This window comes from Bombus vosnesenskii, unplaced genomic scaffold (genome assembly GCF_011952255.1).
Source record: "Bombus vosnesenskii isolate JDL3184/JDL3185 unplaced genomic scaffold, Bvos_JDL3184-5_v1.1 scf7180000014105, whole genome shotgun sequence".
In the NCBI taxonomy this organism is placed as follows: Eukaryota; Metazoa; Arthropoda; class Insecta; order Hymenoptera; family Apidae; genus Bombus; species Bombus vosnesenskii.
In genome coordinates this window covers 4,208,757-4,234,965 of record NW_022883371.1, presented here as the reverse complement: position 1 = coordinate 4,234,965, position 26,209 = coordinate 4,208,757, and the positions used below count along the sequence as shown (strand labels likewise).

The following is a 26,209-nucleotide window of genomic DNA, read 5'->3' as shown; positions in this document are numbered from 1 at the left end:
AAACTTATTCAGAAAAAATAGCAATAAAGTGGCAAGCAATTACGATTCCCAGTTTGCTATTACCTTGGTAAAAACAAACAAATCTTCACGCTCATTCTCTCTCCCCCTCGCTCTCTCTCTCTCTCTCCTTTCTCCCTTCATTCTGAATTTTAAACAAAGTTGCAAAAAAGGTTCAAAGGTGCTGAAATCACATCCCTCTCTTTGCTTATCCTTTCTCCACTCGTCACTCCTCGATGACTACGATATTTATTGTTTTTGCCCCCGATACATAGGCCAAGCTGGACCCGCCTTAGGCATGCAAGTGCGCACATGCAAGTCTTTTCTGCAGCTGCAGCAGTTCACCACAATATCCAATCGACGAAGCCTGCTGGCGGGTTTAAAAGGGCCACTGGCAAGCTGCCAATAGGGCTGACAGAAAACGACAGGCTCGTTAACGGATAACCGGCGACAATTAAGGTAAACGAATCGATCGGGCCAGGGTATTTAACTACCACTCGGCCCAACGTTGGTGCACGTGTAATTAACGTGTGTAAAATCAAATTCATTCCGCCTCTCGTCGTTTTGTCTCCCGTTTAATGTGTCTATCAACCTTTGCGTCACTGCATCCTTTGACCCTGTTCTGCTCACTCCTCAAGTTTATATTCCTTCAGATATCTTTTCCTTAAATTTTGTAATACTGTATTTCTGACGAATATGGAACAACGAGAAACGACAAAAAGATATACAATTTTCTATATTTTATTAATATCTGTTGGGGATATTCAATCTCGGCTCATATACGTTGGAGAACGACCTGGGCCAACCCTGTGGCGTTCGTGCGATCATTTGGGAATCTAATTGGTAATTATTATTGTGTTAATTGGTAACGATTGGTTTTTATTGGTATTTAATTTTTAGTAATTTGAGCAAACCAACAAAGATCGATACAAAATCAATCGAAATGATTGTCCTTTCTGAAACATGTTACGAGTTCATAGTGGACTAATATTCGCAGCGATAAACTTTATTAATTATTCGTAATGAGGGTGACTTTAACACTCTTGAATATTTGAAAGCCTCTTTTTTACTCCAAATCTTAATTTTCGGCAACCCATAAATTACACTGTTTTTTGCCTTTCTCGTCTTTCTCTCAAGTTGTTTTCTTTTTTCCCTCTTTTTTAATTCGAATCGTTAATTTCCACTAACTCATAAATTGTACTTCTTCAGCTCTCCCACCTATTATCTGCTTTCTTTGCTCCTATTTTTTGGAGGTCTGTATGATCGTTCTCGTAGAAAAAGAAAATCAAGTGTGTAACGTGATTCGGGGTCAAACGTTGAACCCGTTGCCCCGTGGCGACCAGACACGTGATTTTTAAAGCGCACAAGTTTCTGTCCACTGACGTTCCTTTTCACTTTCCGGCACACAAATTCCGCCGAAGTGTACTTTGATTCTGCTAGCTCTTGACACTTGTGTTTGCGCAGTGGGAACGTTCTTGGCTTGTCGAGTGTATTGTGAAGTGGATCGCGGAATAACGCGTGTGGTCGAGTATACTGCATACGCGAAAGCGATAAAACCTAATATTGTACTTTTGTTCCCTATTTTTCCATTATACATCTAGGATTTCTTTTTTATTGATTTAGTAACTGGCTTAGTAGTTTTCGAAAATAAAAACTCTCCGACCTGAAGACATCGAATTACTTCCTATTTAATGATAATGATTAATAAAATTTGCAACAATTTAATAAGTCTCTTAGAGGCACTCGAAAAATATACAACTAACGAAATAGAACAAGTAAAAACTAAAAATTTATATTGGACGAATCTGAAATTGTTAACGAAAAGACATTTTTTATAGAAAGCTAACGATGAATAAAAATTGTGTAGAAAATTTGGATAGATATCAGCAATTCGAATTGATTAGAATTAGTGAAATTTACAACAGCTTCTAATGTTAAAAAAAAATCGATACTAATAAAATGAAAAAGATAAAGGATAATGGTTTAAAGGTTTGAGATCGCCAATGGAGGAAATATTTTTATTTTAATGGTAAATTGATAAAAATCAAACAGAAAGTTAGGGAGAACATCTCGCATACGGATCGCGGATTTTTTCTTCGTTTCTCCGTAAAAACGTTCCGTTTATTTTCTTAAATTGCTGATCCTTCAGTGAAAAGTTTCGGAAGTATGTTAAAACACTCCTCGTATTTTAAGGAACGTCCGGATTTTGCGGTTAAAATTTATGATGCGCAAACTGCCTACTACGTAATTCGTAACATTTCTTCATTTTTCTCATCGTTTCCCAAAGCAACTTGGTCTTCCCAAAAAAAAGCAACAATTAGAGGAAGACATTTTTCTTACAGCAGTAACACAGACATTAAAAATGACATTAAAAAATAGAAGAAGACTCGTCAAGTCTTAAAACAATGAAAACTCGTAACTTTAGATTACGTGTATCGAAATTTTCACTTTTCGTTCCATTCTTTGTATTTTTCTGTAATACAATTGCAAGCCGCAATATGCTTTTAACTTACGCATTTTTCAATAGAAGCTCAAGAAACGCGTGATATTTCTTTTCATGGATTCGTACGCTTCTATTTTTCTGTTTGACTGACAGTTTACGGATCGTCTGTAAACCAACATCTTTATTCCTTCCTTCAAATATTGGAAGCCTAATAAATCTTTCTGTAGCCAATGTTTCTGAAGGGATAAATAATAATTTGAATTCTTATTTATTGTTCATTCTCCTATCTCCTTGTCCCAATTCTTTTAATATATCGATTTAAATTACCTTTACTTTAATGTTAATTTTCATTCTGACTACTCACATCGACAATCGAAAACTTCTGTTTATCGAAAGCTTGTATATCGAACATTTGTTATGAAAAATTCAAAGGTCATTGTATAAAAGAGTTATTACATCAAAGATTTCTGATTCACATGCATATGTCGAGAAGGGATTTATTCTTGACCATCGCTTTATCATGCGATCTAAAAACAAGTATGATCGATATGATTGGTTTCTTCGAACGTACCTGCGTGCAAGAAAAGTCAGGTTCTCAAGAAATCGAATCACGTGTTGTACTTGAAAGTAAATCCATCCAAATAGAGGAGAAATTCCGTGAAAAGAAATGTATTGTTTCAGCGAAATTATGCGTCTTCGAATGAGACACCCCTCGAAAATAGGAAACTTGTTATAATCATATATGTATATCATACGCATACATAAATATATATATATACACTTTATCAGTTTTCTATTCCAATAGCACTGGTAATAAATATTTCAAATCTTGTACACATTTGAATTGTACATATTTCTTTCAGTCCAATATGTACATATTTATAGTTGCAACTAACTTTATTTATCGATAAAACGAAACGAGGGACAAAAAAATATTTTTAAACAAATAACTGATTACGATTATCATAAGAAAAAAATATTGAAAGATAAAAAAATAATGGCTTAAATTAAAATATCAAAACTTTGTTAAAAAGATAGAGCAAAAATAATAATACCAAAGATAAAAGATATAACGAAGCTTGTTAATTGAAATACAGGAATTTTGTTAAAAGATAAATCTATTATCTTCCTATTACCACCAATGAATCTACTGATATTATTAATTATCAATCCCTATTTATTAGTCTGATTTAAGCAAATTTTTATCAAAACCAAACCTTTTCTGATCCAATCGTAAATATAATGAAATATATGAAAGCTAATTACGAAGATTCTAAATGTTCAAGTTCTACGATCGATAATAAGAAAGCACTCGACCGTACTCGTGATCATTAGCGATTGCGATGTAACCGATTACTCGAGCGATCCATTAAAAATTAAGCCGCGTATTTTTTGCAGTTTTACTTCGATCTCATTATCCTGATCATCGAAAATATCTCGAAAGTGATAACGATCGCGTATGAAGTACAATGAAAACGCAGACCGTGTAATCTCGTGCGGTGTGATCACGAAAATCACGTAGCCAAAGACAGAAATTCTTTCATTTTAACACATACAAGTATGAGAGTTTCTTTTCTTTGATATCGCCTATAGGTATATGTATATTTTACTTGTATCTTGATAAAAATTGCTACAGATAATCAACTATTACTTTAAGCCCTAGGTAATATAAAGCTTGCTAATAATTGAAGATTACAAGATATGATAAGTATATTTTTGTCCATTTTTTGTTATAATCAATAAGCGGGAGAATTTTAACGTTAAATTGTAATTGAAAATGAACAAAATTTAGAAATCACTTCTTTTAAAAATGGTTGATAAGCTTAAATCTTGTGGAGGACAAGAGCATAATTATTAAGACAAATATTCATATATCCTCGCTATTTTAGTACTATGATGAGCAATATATTATAATATAGCAATATAATAATATCAAAAATTGTCGAGAAAATGAAAACACGTACATTCAGCTCCAGAATCAAGTAAAAAGACAATTTTACTGGCACGAGGATGCATTGACAATAATTTTCTTAGTAAATAGAGGATGTATAAAGAAGACGTGTTTTTAGAATTTGTAAATTCCATTAGGAATTAGGAGGATTTTCGAAATTTTAAATTGCACAAAAAAGAAAAAGAACAGGCTTAGAGGAATTTTTGTGTTATCCGAAAGAGAAGAATTTTTAGAATTTTAAATACATGCAAGGCAAGAGAATTAACAAATTTTCAAATTATATCTGCAAACTGAATTTTCCAAACTTTCTCATGCTGTGTGAGTAGTAAGAGTGAGTAAGAAATAACTTGTTAGATGACTAATACGAATTATACTGGACCAGAAATTAAGGGATGACGTTTTTGTAATGACATCCATAAACATAGAGATCGAATGAGATCATTGGTGGATGTCTCTTTTATCGAATAAACCTTGCTAGAAATAGCGATCGAACGTCAGTAGTATACGTATGTACTGGCATCGATCAATGCGAAGGAGCTTCATAATTCGAGTCTCTGGCTAATTAGTTTTTAATTGTGTCGGTTCGTAAGATCGAACGTTATAAACAAACTATGCTATAAACATTGCCTGAGAAATAAGGGCGATATCTATGAAGATATCAGATTTATAGGAAAATCGCTTTTTATTTGTTTTCCTTTTCTACTTTCTTTTTCTTTTCGAAAGGAAAAGTTCAATTATTTTAAGTAAATTAAATATTGATTAGTCTTCAACGTAATAACTACTGTTATTAAAATATTCTTTTAGTGCTTTCACGATCTAATACACAATACTTATTCGATATTTCTTGATGAAAAAATTGTACAAAGATTGCATCTAGATAAAAAACAAGGAAGTCGTAATTTTTATTCGATTAAACAAAATTGTAAGGATCGTTTTACCTGAATAAGTAGATTTGTAAAAGTAAAAATCTAACGACGAAATTTTCCAATCTAATGAAAAATAAAAATTACAAGATTATATAGATTGAAATAAAGAAGTTCGAACAAAGCATAACTCTATGCTTCATAGCTAAATAATGGAAATTAACAAGTGAAAATAAATCGATAATAATGTGATGTAAGATTGAGTTCTATGTACAATTTCTAAATAAGAAACTTCTATAAACGAGAATAATCGGTGAATTTGTACAAAGATCAATAGTAATGCGTGACGAACTTGTCGGAAATATTAACCGGTCTTAAATTAAATTCTTACCTAACTATTTCCTCCTAGCTGACGATTCGTGGAAGTTAAAACAATCCGTTTGATGGATAAAACCAGATTAAACATGTGAAATGCCATTAGAGAATGAATTTCTTTTTTTAGATTATTAAGGACTAACGTTGTGTTAACGCCAAATTCCATTCGAAATTATTTTTCCAGTCATTTACATCATCGAATTCTGTGTTCTTTGATTATTTCAATTATTTCGGATCACGTTGCTGATACCTTAGAAATTAACGGGACTTTTGTGAGAGAGAAATCAAACGACTCGACTATAAGAAGGTACAGTTTAAGGAACGTCGTACCGGTATCGTGAGTTATAGACGATCATTATAATTTATACATTTTATATTTTACGCGATATAACACGAGCTGAAATGAAATAATCTACGATCAAATAATACAATTTTTTAATCCAAATTGTCGTCTTCATAATATCAATTAAGTATTATAAAACAGAATAAGAAGTATAAAATTCTAGTACGGCTACTCCTTTAAACGTGCACGAACAAGCGTAATTCTTCCTTTTAATGTAAACGCTTTATCTTACCATTATTGAAAAGATAATTGTAATAGTTTATTAAAGATAAAAGTATTGGAACTTTGCATAATCCCCTAATAATTGGAAAGTCGTATGCTTTCTTGGCAGAAGAAACGATATTGTTCAGTGTCCTAAAACTTAGGCGACAGTAGGAACCTTTAAACGTACTAACTCCAAAAAAATGTGTTTGGCAGTTTTAAGAGGGCAAATAGTGGCAACAGACTCTCATAACCAATAAGTATAGCGCAATTTCCAATTAATTTTGAAACGACGTCTAAATATATAATAAACCTATACCTGATACTATGACCGGAGTAACTTAGTATAAGTTCTGTGGCTCTATTACAGTACGCGTCTAGCTAAATTAATTCGTAGTCACTCTATGCTTTGCTACTTCAGCCTATGAAATTTAGATCTAAATATTTTCGAGTGTATACATGCTCGCAGGTGTGTGCAATAAATGGCAATGAAAACTGCTAAAATAACACGTTTTTTCATAGACATAAAGATATAAAGATAGTTGTATAAACTAATTATACGGTGTATCTGTCAACGCGTTTACCATTAAAATATAATCGGTAAACAAAGAAATTTAAATGTGTAAAAACATTCGTAAAATTGTCAAACGCTCCATAAAGCGCTTAAGCAATTGCAATCACTTTACGAACTACGTACATATACATATTCTATCGTACTGACATAAGTGATAGCATATCGACTATGTGTAAAGTAAGGCGTACAAAATTCGGTCGACAGTCGACGTATGAATTCTCTATACCTCCACGTGACTTGAAGGTTACATAAATGACCTATTTACATAAAGTATTAGCTACCAAATATAACATTCAAATATCAAAATACGAATCAATTACGAACCAGTATTCCACGTAAGTGTATAAAGCTACGCTGCCTCAACTTCACTGTGATCAATAATTGAACGATGCGTGAATTCGAACGATGATACATGGAAGCATTAATAGGACCGTGTATCACGAAATCGTAGTCGCGATTCATTCACGAAACCATACAAATCCGCGTGCGTCCGTCCGGTTTAAACTTATACAACCTTAGGCATAGCTGATCACTGTTTACAGTTTACACTCACCAGTCTTATCAAACACGCGAGAAAGTCACGCCATTTACTCGAAATTTCCATCGAAACAATTTCTCGCGTCTTTCGTGCATACAAGGACGAAAACGTGTGTGGCAATTATTCGCCAACACAACGCGGAAATTCAACCGGAGACGCCACGTGAGGACGTCGACTTTATCGTCCGACACTTTAACTACTTTCCGAAGGAGAATTCGAAAAAATACCATTTTACCAATACATCCAAAATTTTATTTTATACCGAATGACTAATATTTACTCACGTATGTCTATATGTATTTCCTTTACACTGTTTTATACATATATACTGTACTTTTCGTATCGATACGTAATTTATATCGAATATATTTACTCACATCCCACACTATTTTACACACATCGTATTTAACTTTTTAAATCGACAAACGGTAATTCATACCGAGCAACTAATATTTTTTCACATATATTCGTTACGGTATTCATAACGATTTCACGCAACGTTTTCAGTTCTCGTTCAAAATAAAATAATACGAGACAGAGTATAAAAGAAGAGAAAAGAAGAGAATTAATTAACATACAAGAAGAAGAGAAAATGATCACTTGTCAATACCTGATACGGGAGCAGCGAGAAACGCCTGATTGGTGGCGACGAGTAACGAAACCAGCACAAACAAGGACCACGCGAGGACGATCATCCTGGATCGTAGTGATCACTGAGAAGTACCGATAACGGCTCGATCAGTTTGCCAAACTCTGGACCGCCCCGAGCTTCCACTACGGTTATGTTTTCGCGCACCTGACCGGTATGCACGCGCGTATGTATCCGTAATTATTCGGTTGGTTCGCCAACGGTTGATGTTTCTCTCTTTTTTATGTATGTATATACGTTTATATAAATATATACAATGTATATATATGTATATCTGTACGTCTGTGTATATATTTATATATCGATATCAGTGTATTTGTAGTATATATGTGCGCGTACGTGTGTCAGAAGTCTTAATTCAGTGTCGTTAGCTCTCGAACACGTTTCTCTCGATGAACCGGGCCGTCGCGCTCAGACTCAGCTTTGCCGACTTCTCCGACCAGTTAGCCAGCAGTGAACTGCTCGTGTTCCTGCCTTGGGCATCGTAATATACATAAAGTCGCCAGATAAGCCGCGGCTGACACCCCACCACGAGCCGCCCCGTCGTGGGACGACCCGTCTCGCTCGCTCGCTCACTCCCGATGGAACAGCTTCAAGTCCTCTTCTCTTCGAAGCGGCCCCGCACCGCGCCGTACGGTGAAACAAATCGTAGATATTTTCAAAAAAAAAAAAAAAAAAAAAAACGGAATATATATGTAGTAATAAAAATAAATAAAAAATTGAGTGAAAATACGGTGTACTCTTTTTTTTATCGATATAACTGTACGAAAAGTAAAGAAGAAAAAACAGATTTATTGAGAAGATTAAGTTTTAATATTTTAGTCCGCTAGAAAAAGAACAACATTCGATGGATTTCACCGTATTTCTTCTGAAATGAAGTTTATACTTTGCTTCGACATTAAGAGAAATAATGATTAGTAGAATATTAATTATTTTGCAGAAACTGCACTTCGTGTTTTGTTCCAATACAAAGCGAACGTTTCCCGCTATTAACCGATACACCACGTTTTTATGTAGACGTTTTGTACATTATAACTATTGTGATTTAATAGCTTAAATTGTCGTAAAATGGAAAATCGCGAAAAATGGGTTTTCCTCGGTGTACAAATACTTTTTATAACGACTGTATTTTTGGTCGTTAAGAAATTGTTAACGTAACAAAAACCCCAAATTTAATGATTCTAATTATGTTTTTCAGCATTTCCAAAATAAGTCTTGTTTTTTGTTGATTTCAAAAAATGTGCGAAATTGTCCAGAAAGTAGTTTTTCCCCGTATACTTGCTAAATATCCACGCTCAGGTACTATTCTGAAAAGAATTAACAAAATTGTGTACGCATGTATGGAAATATTCAGAACCCAAGATTAGCAAGTAGCGAGAAAACTATCGATGATTAGTAACAATTTATTACAATATTAAATCTAGACAAAACAGGAAATAAAGTTTTTAGAAACGTCAGGAAATACGGATCTCGCAAAATGGACAGAAAAAGCACAAATGAAGATTTTTTTTAGTTTCCTCGAGATAATTCACAATTTGTTCATGAGAACATTCGGTAAATTGGTATAACGAGTTGGAACAATAGCCTGTAGATATATTCCCAGTAGTTCGTGCCTTGCAGTTACATAAATACATTTGTTCGTAGATTATTAAATGCTTTAGTTAAGCAGATCATTGGGATGTTTCTTACTCAATCCCCTTGGGACAAATGTAAAATATAAGTTGTTTGCTAGTAGATTTAAGCGGTTTTCTAATTCCTTTTTGTCGGGATAAATGCACAACATAAGTTGTTTGTTAGTAGACTTAGACAGTTTTCTAATTCCTTTGTGTATCTCACTGCAAAAACCGTTATTGTACTATCGACTGATTCTATTCTAAGATCCTAGTTTTTAATATACCAGAGAGCATTAACGAGCGTAAGGAGGATTATTGATTGTAAAGCTCCTATTTTTTTAATGTTGCTCATGCTAACTGTACATCGAAGTTCGATTCCAAAGATTCAGATAGTTTTAATGATGGTCTTGTATAACAAAAGTTAATTCTTTGAGTTCAGTTTTAAATTCCTTCTCGTTAAATAGTTCATGTTTCTTCTTTTTATTTTAGTCTGCCCTATTTTCTTCTGGGTGTGGTGTTTCCACGTTAATTTCCTATCTACGTAGATGCTTAGATATTTTACAACTGCAGCTTGTTACTCAGAGATACAGTATGAGATATTTGCTCCTTTAATGCAAAGGTAATGCGTCTGGATTTTTCCTCGTTTAGTTTTATTTTTCGTTTTAAGAACCAAGTTTACAAACTTACTAGGGATTGCTGCAGAAACTGAGAGGCAGTGTTAACGTTATCGTGCATATAAAGTGCCATATAAAGTACAGATCCTAAGACACTGTCTTGTGGAACACCAACATTTATTGAGTATAGATTGGAGTAACTGTCTCGAAATTTGGCTATGAATTTTCTATTTGATATGTAAGATTTAGTGAGATAGTAATATTAGAGATAAAGCTGGAAAATTGATTGCTATTTTAAACGGTAATGCTTTCTCGATATCTAGGAATATGGCTGAACAATATAACTTTTTTTCAAAGCATGTAATGATAGTATCAACAATTTTATACGCTTATTGAATTATAGGATGTTTATTACGAAATCCAAACTGGTGATTAGATAATAAGCTTTCTAGACGAGATGATTGATTTCAGTTTACTTAGTACTATTCTCGCTAGTATTTTTTATATAATTAATAGCAACAAGATTGGCCTATATGATGTCGTTAAATGCAAATCCCAACCTAACCCCGGGCTTTTGCAAATATTTTGATCGCAGTACTGTATTGAAGATACTTGTAATCAGCCTTATAGAGGGCTTATCTAAAAGGATATTCTTTTATAATTTTTCCTGTCATCAGCTGAAGGTCAAGTGTTTTATGTTTATTTTGTATTGATTAGTTATTGTGTTTATTTTTTTCTTTTATACCTATGCTTTTGTTGTATGTTTGATATAATTCTTTTTGCTTCTTTAAACGTAACACTTTTATTGGGCTTATATTTGCAGTAGCATTTATATTTGCTTTTATTGGACCTGAGTTTCGTAAGGTGTGATCTAGCATTGTGTTGAATTGTTCCATTTATCGTTCCAGAAAATTCATTTGTTCGTTATGTATGTTTATAAGGATTACTGAATTTTTGGCAGATAATTTTCGTATGAATGTTAACACCAGTTACTTATGTATATAACTTTATAATAGCTTCATTATCAAATTGAGGGATTATCTTCGTAATGGGGGACCTGTGACTAGTCGAGTATGGCACACACATATGTATTATATATATGAGCGACTTTTATCAAAGCTGAGGAGATTCTGGTGCAATTACTTTCAATGCTACAATGTAACTAGCAGGGTGATTATCGTGGCAGTTAAAAGATTTAACATTATCGATGTGACGTCTTATTGAACGATCAGTGGTAAACATTTCACCTTATCAGCGTGACCTTTTTATTGCACAATCAGTGATCGGATGATTTTTGGCACACTTAACGCAAGTCGGTATTTTATTGGAATAATTTTTGGTGTGGCCGAAAGACTGACATCTGATGCATTAATCTAGTATTTACTAGTCTGATCAATTGTAACTATTTTTGTTCTTTCCTTATGACTCGAGTTCGTCCACAAAAAGTTGGAGTTGTAGTTTTTGTTACGTATTGAAACATACTATTCATAATCGTTTATTTAGCGAATTTTGTAGTTTAACTATCCAGTGAAACTATAGAAAACTTACTTCCTTTCCGATCCCGATGACTTTTAGATATGTTGTAGAAATCAACATTGTAATTGTATAGTTTATTTTTACTCAAGCATAGTTACCAAAATGTTCCCAAAAAATGATCGATGTTTCATGCGTCTGAATTTTGTCTATAATTATACGCCCTTATCAGCGTACGTGTTAATCTGGTTGCCGACCGCCTATCTTTCGTTTATAATGTATACATGTAAACGGAAGTTGGGCTATCTTAAAGCTCTTTACACAATTGTATGTGCGTGACTGTAAAAAGTGCTGTGCACAATTAGAAACGAACACATCGATGATATTTTTATATTTATTTTATTATATACATTATTAATTGAGTTATATATAACAGACATTTCTTACAATTTCTCATATACAGTTGCGCAAGGAGCTTTTCTTAGACTCACCCTCGTTGTATATATAAACTGAAAATAAGCGTCAATTTTCGACCAGGTCATTCTATTCAATTTCTGACAATTAATACGCTTATGCTGCCACGGACCCATAATTATAAGTACAACGTACTGTAGTGATATTAATAGAATTTTCCTACTATCTGGTAAACTATGACCGATAGTTACATCATGTACAGAAAAAAAGTGTTTCATAATGTTGAGATTTGCAAGTTATTCAGAAATCATCGCAATCAGAAAGCAAGTAGTTTCCCTGAAGTTTCATCTATAATAATAATAATAATAATTATCTATAATAATAATAATAATATATCTATAATAATTGATAATACGATCAAAAAGCCAAAAAGTACAGAAATGCATAAGGTTAAGATCTCGATTGATTTTCATGAAAATAAATGCTTCTAAGAATTATTATATGCGTGCATAGCATTTACCATGTAAAAAACAAAGACTTTTGATTTTTTTGGTCTATATCACATTAGCCCATTTGCATCCAAGCGCAGATTAATCCACGCGCTGCGACTGTCTTCTATCACCAAGCGTGGATTATTACGCAATCGGACGACTGTCTTCAATCACCAAGCGCGGATTAATACGCGCGCTGCGACTCCTTCTTTTTATTTCTATTTTAATTTAAATAATTTTTACTTTTTTCCTCTGTTATAAAGAATGTAAGATGCGATATTTGCGAAGTCACATTGTCTACCAATCGTTTTGAACAGTAAATTTTCGATAAACTCCATGAAGAATTCGGATGTCATTTACTGCACCTACGACCGACCGCGCGCGGTGATAGGGACCAGTCCTCTTAAGTAGGGTCATGATGCAAATGAGGACAATGTGGCAGGACAAATTTAAAGGACTCACCGGCGGATCGTCTCAGTACCACCATTTTCCTGAAGATAAATAGAAACAAATTTTGTTGTATTCATCAAATGTTACTGCATCTCATAAATGTCAGGAAACAAGTTTCCTATTCAGTTCATTATTTAAATGAATGCGTTCAATATGCCACCCCCCCTTAATATATTTCCTCTGCTTTTCTTTGTCTCACTCACTACTTCTGTCTGTCATGCACGATTTCTGTCTCTCATGCACTCTCTTGCTCTTTCGAACTTTTTATATCTTGCAATTTATAATCGTGTATGAACTATCGTTACGAGCCGGAGAATTCTGCACTGCTCAGACTCTACAGTCGAGTAGAAGTTTTAAAGTCTTTCAGATACTACAGATGTGGTTGTACTGTCTTCATTTGTTTGGTGCTTTTTGGATAATAATACGTATTTACGTTAGGTTCTTTGACAGCTTATATTTGACCGAATTAAAGGAAATCGAGATTTTCGAATATTACAGATATAATTTTATTGTTTTAGTACTTTTAAAGCTTTGTGTGAGGCTAGCGATGTCGATCGGTGAAATCTTTGATTACTTATATTCATCCCGGACAAAAAACTTTGAGAATTTACATTACAATGAGTCTAGATCTATGACTTCCAATTTACTGGTGTTTTGGTCGTCGATAATTGTGGCAAGCTGTTTCCTCCAATGTTTCGGCTGGACCTGGTCATACTTCATTCAGGTAGAAGAATTTGACATTTTTAGATATCACAAATGTTCCACCGTTTTTGAGCGTTTGGATTGAAAAGTTGCAAAATTTACAGATACTAGAAGTGTGGCCTCGCATTTTCGGTTCTTTGGATATCGATGATGATACTGACGAAGAACATTAACACCAAAGTTCTTCACCTCAAGCTCAAAGCTGACTCGTTGTCAGGTATTAGTTTGTGAGATTCTTGTAAGCATGATTTTATGATTTTAGTTCGTTCAATATTCAATGATGACGATGTCAGTGGACATTAAATTTTTGAAGAAATATTCGTCATGTCGTATTCATCATTTAATATTCGCATAAGAGTTCACAATTACTCGTGAGGTCATGCGTTTTAATTTCCATACTTCAGTTTAAATAATGATTCCTGTGCACGTTAAATTGGAAATTGAGCGCTCATGGCACATAGAAATACGTGATACAGAAAAACATACATAGACAATTTACACTTGAAAATAATTAATGTTTTTATATAATTGTAATTTTATAAGATTCTGATGTGTACATAAATACTATAGTTGATTATAATTAAAGCGATGTAATGAAAATGTTAAGCATTTGGTTCGGCCCGTGGTAACGGGCTGTACAAATGTAATGCGTTAAATATCTCAAAACATGTGATAGATATTAACACAAATTTTGAATATACAATGAGAAATAACATTTGGGATACACCCATCAATGTTAGACAATGCATATAGCGATTAAACATAAACATGTATATAGCGAATAAAATAACTTCTCTATAATGATGTACGATATCCTAAAGTAACCCTTTCTTACTGAAAATTGTGATATAAATATTTCCTTTGCAGGTAGTTGCTTTCTCTATTTTTTGATCTCTAATCTAGCCTTTTTCTAAGTAACAGCGATCGTTACTTAACAGTTTTACGCGTTTCGTTAATCAAAATTTATAATTTACGTTCGAAAGTATGACCGAGATCGATTGCAACGTTCTTTTAATATCTATACGAAAAGAATGAATCTAATAACGAAGAAGATAAAGAATATTATTGTCTGGTATGCTGGGAATCCTACAGCACGATGAAACCAGACGAAGAAATTGGTGCAATGTAGCGAGTGAAAAAATTGGGCACATGAAAAATGTACCTATCAAGATGTTTTTTTATATTTGTCATAATTGCGATTCTGGATGATCGGTTACAAATTTTACTTTTGTTCTACTTATTATTATAATTTAAATCAATAAATATCTTAATTTGATAAAGTTAAACGTGTATTACTATCGACCCTATGTAGTATTACAGCCGATCCATTGTATTTTCCACGATCGACGTACTATAAAACGATAGTATTTATCAAGGAAATATTTGCCGGACGCGCGGTATAACTTTTTTGCGGGAAGATTATACCGTTACGTACATAACGTTACAATTAAATACTAGAAGCATCGATTACATATCTCGCTCCTTCCCGTTGAATAAATATATGTTACTAGGAAATTAAAAATTACTTCTACTGTACAGGAAAATAATCGTCGAGCAAATCACACCAGCGATGAAATAGAAGAGAGGAAAAAAAGGGGAAAATACGTCCCGAAGGTATCACGAGGTATCTCAAATTCGAAGAACGTACCTGTAATAGGTGTACATTATTACTCGAATTTAGAAAGATTATTAATATTTATCCAAATTAAATTATTACTCGAGATAAAAAGAAAGGAAACGAGTAGAAAGTTGTTCTATATTTATAATGGTTTAGAGGGTGAACAAAATTTATTTTTAATATTACTCCATATTATATCCTGTATCATTATATCAATCCTATATTACACAGAATGAAAGATAAAAATGAAGCTTATCGTAATGCAGTTAGTCGTGTTTATGAATTAAGCATTTCCCCACTTATATTTTCCTGTTTTATAAGCTCGCAACTGTAAGCATGCTGGACGATGAAGAAATAAAATTTTGTTCAGAACGAAATGTATCGTAATGCCATGTATGGTGGGTCATTAATTGATCCTTTATCGCAAATAGTTTCATTATCTCTCAATTCTAAGCCAGTAACCGGCGATTCCGAATGATTTTAAAACGTAGCACGATATAGTGGGTGTAGATCATGGTTTATATTTTTTTATATCGTACGTTGTTAAAGTCATTGAACAGTCGACCGTTCAAAAACCAACGGGTACAATTTTCGACTGCTATTTCGTAGTATGATGTTACGTAAAATGTCTCAGATCCTTGACATTCAACGCGGAATGTTTCGAACAAATAGTTGACGCGTTTATTAGGCGAGACGCCGAATAGACATTTGAAAATCTTTAGATAAGAAGCAAGACGTCAAACGGAGGAAAATAATTTTTTTTACGCGCGTGCATGTATCGGGTTAAATGTATTAGTATACAAAATACGAAAGTGAGTGACGCATAATCTGCCAAGAATTACGCGATTGAATGATTCAATATATCTAATGTTTGGATGGCTGTGAACACTATGTGCAGCTTGTTTATCGTTCTAGACTCTAGTCTGTAAATATGCAGTCGCAAGCTACCGAGCCATTATCATAATACCGCAACAATATCTTCGAAGCTTCCTACTTCCGACGCAATAATAACGACGAATGCTCCGACGAATGCTCTCCCATCGAGGAAGCAGAATCAGTTCTCTTTAAACGATCTTGAATAACATCAAGCCACTCGTTATTCTTCTTTTACCGCAATTATACGAAATACCCTCTTGTACTGATTTTTCGTTGCGGGTGCATATATTAACATTCATAAGCATCCGGACACTTTGGTCAATTTATAATAATGTGATTTTGTCAAAGATGTTTAGATTTATGGTAAATTAATAATTAGAAGCAGCACATTTTTATGGAGTCGACAGATTAATAAGTTATTTAAATTTATGATAATCTTTAATAAATTGTTTAAGTTTATAAAAATGATGATAAGTTTATGAAAATGATTATACGTTATTATATATACTGGTTATATATATATTATCTTATACATGCATATACTATGGTGTATATATATATATATATTTAAATATCATTATTCGCATAAATGTCAGAAACCTTTCTATTATTTTAGAAAAGCCTAGTCAATCTGATTTATAACTTATAAATTAATGAATTTGAAGATAAAAAGCTTGACAAGGAGGAAAGTTATTCTAAAATTACTCAGGATTTGGCAATTACAAGTGTCAAATTTATTGTCTGTTGGCTTCTAAAAAACAACTTAGCAATGTTGAAATATTCTCTGTCATATAATTATACGATATTATTATATAATGTAGTTACGAGTATAAGAATGATAATAAGATCATGGCAAGGACTGCGAGGTAGCAGATTTTCTCGTTTATCCATAACTTTACGATTAAAATACATCTTGCCGAAACTGAAAAAATTATAGGTGTACTTTCAAACGGTAGTGCAACGTATAAGTTGTATAAGTGCTCAAACAACCGGAAGACATATCTGAACGATGACAAAGAGATTTGTGACGTGTCTGGGTGCCATTCGATTATTAAGCCAGACCAGTATCGTGCCAAATCCGCTGAATAAATATAGAAGCCGCGGGATAAATATTGCGTGTCGTACAAGATATACAGGGTGGTTTGGTAACTGGTGGTACAAGCGGAAAGGGGGCGATTCTACGTGAAAAAAAAAGTCGAAAATATAGAATAAAAATTTTTCGTTCGAGGCTTTGTTTTCGAGAAAATCGACTTTGAATGTTCGCTCGGTACGCGTGCACTTTATCACGTCTCGTTACAACGGATCTCACTGTAGATCGTTGTCTCGATGGAAAAATTTAAAAGAAAAAAAAATTTTTATTCTATATTTTCGACTTCTTTTTTCGCGTAGAATCACCCCCTTTCCGCGTGTACCATCAGTTACCAACCACCCTGTATATGTTTCGAATTTCGAGAATCACGTTTTTAAAGGCATATACGCGCTGATTTTTACCATTTACAATTCTATCGCTGAAAGGACAGTTAAATCTAACTGTCACCGCACGTCGAGCAGCAAACAAGTTGTATTACCATAATCTCATCACTGGGACGCAGATTATATCCGCGTTTCTGTTAATCCCACGTTAAATAATTTTCGTTGAACACGCAGACTTCCAGGATCTAATCTTCTCTGTGCAGCGCGTTTCGTCGTGTTAGCTTGTCTTCTTTGTTTCTTCGATAATGCTCAACAATCGAGCCCCTCAACAATCTCAACATCCAATCTGATTAAACTGGGGTTAACTTCGTTTTCTCTTAATTTCTTAATTTTATCGCAGCTTACTGTTTACATAAGTACATACATCAACGTTTTATATAAGTACATTAATGTACAATTCTTGAGAAACGAATGATACCTCAAATCTATTTATCTATTGCAACAAGATTATGCAAATATGTAATAGGAAATTGTAAGAAAAATTTAAAAGACAATGTTTGAAACGTTATTGTTCCTGTACGTTTCAATTTACGTAGTCAATTGATGTCCGAATGACTCAATCGTGATGGTTATCGATTCCATCGATCGTTTAATATTAGCCTGGAAGCGATTCAGACAGGTATTAACTTATAAGCGTATGTATATTGTATCGCGTGATTTGAGCTATTATTCGTACAGGGAGGATCAATAGTCGCGACGTAGACCTTTTAAAGACTAGTATTATGCAAATTTAATTTTCTGCAGTTTTATAACACTTATATGATACTATTTTTTACTGGTTAACGACTGAAGATTTATTCCTATAGATTTTTCTTTGAACGTCTATGTAAAACGAACCAGTAAACGCAAAGGCTAATCAATGTCTAAATTTCTTAGAATAATCCGGTAATGAAAGATTGTTCGTCTAAATAAGAAGGTTCGATAATTTTCTTATTACGTAAACGACGATACGTCGCAAGCAATGAAAAAGGATTGCAAATTCTTTAAATCCACTCGTAACTAACTACGTGTCGTCTCAGTCAATTTAGCTCACTGTCCGCTTGATAATATTTTTTTAACGCGCTGCATCGACCGTATGCTCGGCGCATATACAAAAATCAAAGTGCATCGTCTCTTTCAGATGCATCCAGCTTGATTCGCAAATTCGAAGAAGCGGGTCGTCGTGTCAATGGATCTTTCACCGCACATCATCGAACGAATCTGTTCTTCCTCGTCCCTTTCTCTCCCTTCCTTCTTATCGAATCCCGAGGTTCTTTCATAATTTTGCCTTTACTAGGTATTACACGAGTGTCACGCGTTGAGGCTAACTTATGTGATACTTGACACACTGCTACCAGCGATAACGAGCCACCTGGAACGAGACTAACGAGCATCTCACATTTCGTATGATGTATTCTGCCGTTACTGACATAGTACGCGATACATCCACGCTAGAGATGAGTCATTACACACCTTGTGTATTGTCCACCCTCGCCATGGGGGCTTCCTTCCGCGAAGAAATCGTCGAACCGCCTCCAATTATTGAACTTTGATTAGATCTCGATTGTTCGTCCCGGACACGTCTGGTGTAACGTAACCGGTCGTGATAATGAGTCAAGAGAATTGCATCATAAATCGTAATTGATTTTGTAATTGCTAACACTCTAGACTGGACGTATTGTCGCTAATGCTACATTATCGGGAAGCATTTTATTGCTAAAAAATTAAATACTATATCGACCGTATATCGCTTATCGTTATTGGCCAGCGTGAAACATGTTAGGATATCTGTTGATAGTTGGAGAAAAATTAAAATAAAACAGGTTTCTAAAATACTCGCAGTCATACGTTTACTCTGCTTTACTATGCAGAAGATTAGGATCTCTACGTCTCTCTTATTTTAATCTAAACAAAAAATATATGGAAATTTTTAGAATATTTTATATGGATCGTGGATGTTTGTGTATTCATAGAAATTTGGAAGTTCCTGAAATCCGTAGAATGTATAATACCTACTTAGTATAATATTTGGCGAATAAAAGAATTCTTTGCCTAGGTATCATGTTTTGAGTGATTCATAAAAAAATTATTCATACAAATTATGTATACACTTTCAACCAGTTTTTAATGATAATGATCCAATATAAATCACGGGCTCTTTGAAAAGTAAAAACGTTATACGTAAATATTCAAAGGATCATGGAGAAATTAACGTACACGCGTATAGATTAATGTAACAGAGGGAAAAATACAACATCGATATTAAGTTGAAGTTAAAAAATAAAAGTGGGATCGTTACTTATACATTTAATAAAATCCTTCGCTTTTTTTCACTAATTATTCGAAAATACGATCATCTGCACGATAGCCCTCTATAAAGCGAAAGAATTCGATCATTTGTCCATTCTTAATTCTCCTTTTTATTTTAATCCATTCTAAGAAGAAATGGTAGGATAATTTAAATATAATAAAGACCAACAATGCAAGGACTACATAGTGACGTCAACTGAACATTTCCATTTAAAGTTAAGCAGAAATATCGTGTCTATCATTAATCTTGGTCGTACTATATTCAGTTACGCTTTCCCCTTTTCTTACACATTCTGCATTTCGAAAATGTACATGTGCAGAACGTATCACCTTGATAGAAAGATGCTGCATACACATGACATCTCGTTTCTCGACAACCGCTGATTCTCCTCGTCACATTGACTTACACTCGTCGGACCGTACATTTCAATCCCGCTTCAGAACGTTTTCTCATGCTAATTTCGCTGTGGCCCGTTTCCATCTCGCACGACGCTCACGTACACCGTCTAAATCAGTTTGTTTGCGGAACGGCGTGCGAAACATTCTACGCTGATGCACCGTATACGTCCGATCATTAACAATAACTTATGCACCTGTCAGATAAGTTGCTGCACGTTAACAGCATATTTTCTGCAAACGTTAGTTTCCACTTGGTATCAACTCGCAAGTAATAATTTTGAAGTGCCTTAAAAATTCTTGATTAAAAATAGATCATATTAGAATATACGTATAAGAATAAGTTATATTTAGACCTGGATAGATGTTTATGCAAATTGATATTTCTATGAACAGAACTAAAGATTTTAAAGGATACTAAAGGACTAAAGACGCAAAGATTTGTTTCACCTACTAAATATTATAACGGATACTGTACTTTGCTTCTGTCGTATGTATGCCTGCATATTACGCGCATTCTGTGCATTTTTACTTTTACGTTTCTTTTAACGTTTCAATTTGAATTTATACGAGGCACCGAGGACAAAGGTGAACCAAGCCATATCTTCTCTCGATGCAAGCTTACGTTATTGCAGTAAGCTGTATTAATCGTGAAAAAGTGGAGGAACTGGTTCTTTTTTCCAAAACAAACCTAGATAACATAACGAAATCGGTCGTTGCATTGAATATTTTATGCTAACGTTTTTTAAACATTTTTAGTAAATTGCTCGATTTGTTGAGTAACTGGGATTCGCCCACTCTTGTTTTCAATTTCTAGCGTGTACGTGTAGTCTACTCTTGCTGCTGATACTTTCGAAGTAAATCTAAAGAAGCTCGAAAGCTTGAGAAATTAATTAAAAAACAGAGATTTTTCATTTATGTGTAACAGAAGATCGATGAATTAGGTTTTGCACTCGAGGTAATCTAATCTGTACACATTTTAGAAAAGAATCAATTTCTTTTTAATTTCTCAAGATACGCGCACAAAGAGAGGAGAGGTTCTATCACTTTCGAATAATGCGATTGATTCCATTCTATCAATGAAGGCATGCCGATGTTTGCCAACCATTTCAACGAGCTTCATTGTCTTTCTTCAATTTTATTATTAGGTTTCATAGCACGCGCAAACGCATAACATATGCGAAATGAAAATAGATTCATTGCGCCTCTGTTACCATGGCCTTCGCTGCATATTTGCTTACAAGGTGCGTCTTAAAAGCATTGTAAACACCGCGTACTCTATCTACCAGTTGATTGCGTATCTCATTTGGCGCGGAAAGAATCGAACTCGCCGCAGTGCCACTTGCTTGATCCATAGCCCGCTTACTAGAACCAAATCTAAACTGCTGTTGACTTACCCCAGTCGCGTGAACACTACAGTAATTGAAGAATACTCGTTAAAAGCAGATAATTTTCGATTATTTGAAACATTTAAAAACAATGTAAAAATAAGTTTGTTCTTCTTCAAATATACTATCCCGAAGAAAATACATAATGACGATTCAAATGATTATTTATATGCAAGACGAAAATCAAATATAACAAAAGTGCGTCGGAGGCTTCGTGTTTGAAAAAATCGAGTTTGAAAATTTACGAGGTACAGGGTACGTGAATTTGACCAATTGTCGGCTGGACTGAAATGGACAACTGATAGGAAATTATTCTACACAAATAAATTGAAAATGAAGAATAAAATTTCGTTGTTTACACTCTCGTTTTGGGGAAAATGAAGTTTAGATATGTTAGCCAAGAATTAGTCCAAGTAGACGTAGATTTTATCGAAAAATGAGACTTCAAATGAAAAGATGTTATTCTACATTTTTGATATTATATTTCCATATGTAATATAATTCATCGATTATAGATCATCGACTATCTACTCCTGTCTAGCTGAGAATCAAACGAATTTACGCATACCTCACAAATTTTCAAAACGAAGCCCCCAACGCAGTTTTGTATGTGTTCAAATTCTATTAGTCATCGCATGTACAGTCAGTCACGAAAATATTCTGCAAATTTATTGCAGTTACAGGCTAAAACTCGCGAAGAACAGCAAACTTATAGTAACGTTAACCGATTTCGATGAAACTTTCAGTATGTATATAACTGATATAAACGTCCAACATATGTTGTTTAAATTTTTTCAATATTTCTTTTACACGTTATCTGGTACTAATCCTTCTGGCTTCTCAAGAAAGCTCAAGTCGTTTGGTCCAATTTTTCAACAGTTATTCTACTCTAAAGAGTATACAAGTATTTCCGTGACTGACTAGAGTCAACGCTTACGATAAGAAAGGAAAATTATAAGCCATAGAAAAACCCAGTGAACTATTACGCGAACGGTCCAGTTAATTTTTATTATCAATTTAATCCTACGATGTATACTTACCGATAAATGAAGTTAAGTTAAAAAAAAAAAAAAAAAAAAGAAACAGAGAAACTCATTTCGTTCTTCCTTAATGTCGTATCTGGAACGATGGCTGAATTAATAATACGCCCCGATCTAACAATAAACCTCGTAACTCGAACGAGTCTCATCGACCTCGTTGAGGGACGAATGAAAAATAATCCGAATAAAAGGAACAAGCAAAACTCGCCATTATCGAAAATTTCACAAAAATTCATTCTGAAAAAGGGAAGAGAGAAGAATTTTTCAGAAAACGTTTTTAAAAGAAGAATCGACGATAGGTATCTGATGGACATGCACGTCGAATTAACGAAGCAGCCCATTGAAACGGTACAACAAAAGTCCGATCGTTCTATGCGGCGCTATATTTACCAGTTGCTTGGGTGTGTTGAAAAATATAAAGAAGCACGCTGTGCGTGGTAATACCAGGCTGTGATATTAAATTCGATGCAACGATGGCTCACGGTCGTGGGAATTTGTTTACAAATTGATGATAGCGGCTCTTCGATCGTCCGATGATTAGTTTCCGTTGATGGGACCGAGCGAAAGAAAAATTGCATAATTGACGTCGCTCTATGACCAAGGTAATAATGATTGCTTCGAGCTTTCTGATGAAACCGACGAGTAGCTTAATTTTTTTGCGATACGGTGTTTATCATTTGCCTTGTCGTTATAGATAATTAGCGCAAGATATTCGATATATCTTCAGATATCCCATATTGGGACCATTTTTAACGCGTATTTGATACGTTTAATTTTTTTTATTGGATATATGTTTGGAGTAAATGTCTTGTAACTTTTATATAAATTTTTAGATTGAGTTTAAATTTTAAAATTTTTTCAGTTTTTGATAGAGTTTAAATTTTACCAATATACACTGCCTATCATAAGGATTAATATATCTACTCGTTGCGATTGTTGCAAAAGTCTAATTTTTACTTTGTTTAATATCTTACATTGTAAGCCACATACGAATTAACACACGGAAGAATTAACAGACGAATTAACAGATTTATAATAAAATAATGAAAAAATAAAGGCATTGCAAGGCATTCAATTTAAATTAACGTCATGAAGTATCCAACTACGTATAACCGGTAATGTAATTATGACAATCGTGTCTCGATATAGTGTTAATGAAATTTTAAAATGTACAAGTTTTCCACAATGAACGTTTAAATACTCTTGCATGCCTGTATATGAAGATCAAAGGGCAAAAAGATATAATAAGGCTACTTTCCTTAGTTTCCATCACTTTTGTGTTATTTTGTGGCTAAAAAGTTATATTTTAATGCGAAATACACATTTGAAGAAGCGAGTGATCTCATATATTTGATGATGCTTATAAATCCTTTGAAAATAGCTGATAGATCCACAGTGATTTTTAAGAATTAAATGTTTGTGTAATTGTCATGTTGCTTCAATCAAATTAATGGGAATCTACGTGTAACTGCTGTTATTAATACGTCTTAAGTATGTAAGAGGATAAGAAAAACACATATTTAATCCCAAAATCAAACGCAAACACAGCTTTGATATGAAATTGTTTGGCAACCTATTCAATTTTAATATTGCTCATCTATAAAAGACGAGAAATATGATTTATCATGTTTTTCACCTGTGGTTGTGCTCTCTATAAGAGAAATGAAATATTAATTTCTTTTTTTTTTTATCGAACGGTCATCAGATATTACGGTTCGTCTTATTTTTCCCTTTCCAAGTTCTCCCGGTGTACATAAAAATCTCGTTAGAGTGAAATTAAATCCAGGAATTTCCATCGACGTATACTTATCAGCTATGTTACAAGGAGTTCGTTTCATCGTGTATCTTACTTATAACGTATCATGCTCGCGTGCTTAATACTCATTGTTGAACTTTCCATTACAAAAAGATATGGTACGCGTAGCAAGAAAATCTCGAAATAATCCTATCAATAGTAAAAGCTATCTAGTTATGTAAACTGTCAAAGTTGTAAACTGTCGCAATTAATTTGCGTGTATTATAATTGAGGAGATTTCTTATTCGCCATGAGGCGAAATGGCAAATTGACCAAATTACATTCAAGTCTTAGCTATAATTTTTTAATATTAGCCTTAAGCTTTCTAGCTTTTTGATTATACCTTTAAATTGATAATTATGAAGAAGCTCGTGAAGAACTTCTAAAGAATTTCTTAGAAAACTTTGTTTCCTCTTTTATATTTACAAAATAATTGAAATTTAAAATAATTTAACTGTTTGGCTAGAAGACGCCTACAAGCTCTTTTATTGGAAAACTCTTCAATTACGCTGCAATTTGATTCTTCATTTTATCTAAATCTTCATTTTTATCTGAATTGCACGAAGTATGTTAATACAAATATTAAATAATAAACATTGGAGTAAAAAACAAGCTAAATCATTATAAAATAATCCATTTCGATAATCTTTACAATCGATGATATAAATAATGATTGATTAAGAAGCCAATGGTTTTTATCTTTCTGGCACTAGTTTTAGTTCGTACATCTACTATTCTATTCGCCACATAAATTATACAAGTGTAAGTTTCCTCAGTCGATACTAATTATTGACATTCCTTATCGGATTAGGAATGACCCGAATATGTACATATTCCAGGTACTCTATTGAAAATATCGCTCAAAATAAATTTCTCGATCTATCAAAATTTCATACTTGATAAATTCTCATCCGGTTAATTTTATCGCGTTCATGTGATCTGAAAGACCGCTGACTCGATTAGCCACTTCACATTCAGATAAAAGTTACAGGTATCTAGAAAAAAACGCAATACGAGACCGAAACAACAATAAAAATGATATATCGTTATTATTAAACCGTTATCGTAATATGTTATTAAAAAAATCAAAGAAAATACATTCGGGAGAAAAAATTATCTGACTGTTCTCTTGGTAATCATTCGTATTATTCTTCGAGTTATTCGTTACAATTTATCAAAAGGGCAATATGAATCATGTGCGGCTCCACGTTACATTTATTAATCTCTCAACTTCATTACATAAATTCATTATTTTTCATTCATTGCATCAATTTTATATTCATATTCATATTTATGTTCACATTCATATTCATGTTCATATTCATATTCATATTCATATTCATATTGAATAGTTGAGGGACAAATAAATACATGAAATCATAAAACGTAACAGTTGGCTTACGAAAGTAGCTGAAATTTTTAATAAATTTTTTATAAGATGAAAAAGAGGCTGGCCAGTGGACATGTTCGATTAAACGATTCCTTTTGAAAGAAATCTGAATGAATTATCTATATTATACATATTAATAAGCCTCTTCTTTGAAAGTAAATTATTTTTCTAAACTAGGATTTCAACCTATCGGCAATTAACATAGTAGAAGACCATGTAAATAAAAATTGCAAGGAACGATAGAGATAGCGGA

At 33.5% G+C, this 26,209-nt stretch overlaps 1 protein-coding gene and 2 long non-coding RNA genes across 5 annotated transcripts in view; 1 reads left to right on the top strand and 2 right to left on the bottom strand.

Annotated features, from left to right (window-relative positions):
- LOC117239589 overlaps window positions 1-8,400 on the bottom strand; it is a 31,381-nt gene extending 22,981 nt beyond the window's left edge. For both annotated transcript variants that reach the window (XM_033505299.1, XM_033505300.1), the window contains exon 1: window positions 7,896-8,400. In XM_033505299.1, the coding sequence (XP_033361190.1) occupies window positions 7,896-7,980 (85 nt within the window). In that variant the 5' untranslated portion in view covers window positions 7,981-8,400. The remainder of the gene's footprint in view (window positions 1-7,895) is intronic.
- A 4,790-nt stretch (window positions 8,401-13,190) lies between these two features.
- LOC117239590 lies at window positions 13,191-14,492 on the top strand. Of its 2 annotated transcripts, none has more exons than XR_004494487.1 (3): window positions 13,191-13,427; window positions 13,508-13,713; window positions 13,796-14,492. It is a non-coding gene; the product is annotated as an uncharacterized LOC117239590 (long non-coding RNA). The 2 variants fall into 2 exon arrangements; XR_004494488.1 differs by having other exon boundaries at window positions 13,195-13,422.
- Window positions 14,493-18,777: 4,285 nt separating this feature from the next.
- On the bottom strand, window positions 18,778-19,291 carry LOC117239689. The gene is made up of 2 exons (XR_004494515.1): window positions 19,111-19,291; window positions 18,778-19,020 (listed from the first exon to the last, which is right to left on the bottom strand). It is a non-coding gene; the product is annotated as an uncharacterized LOC117239689 (long non-coding RNA).
- Window positions 19,292-26,209: the final 6,918 nt, after the last annotated feature.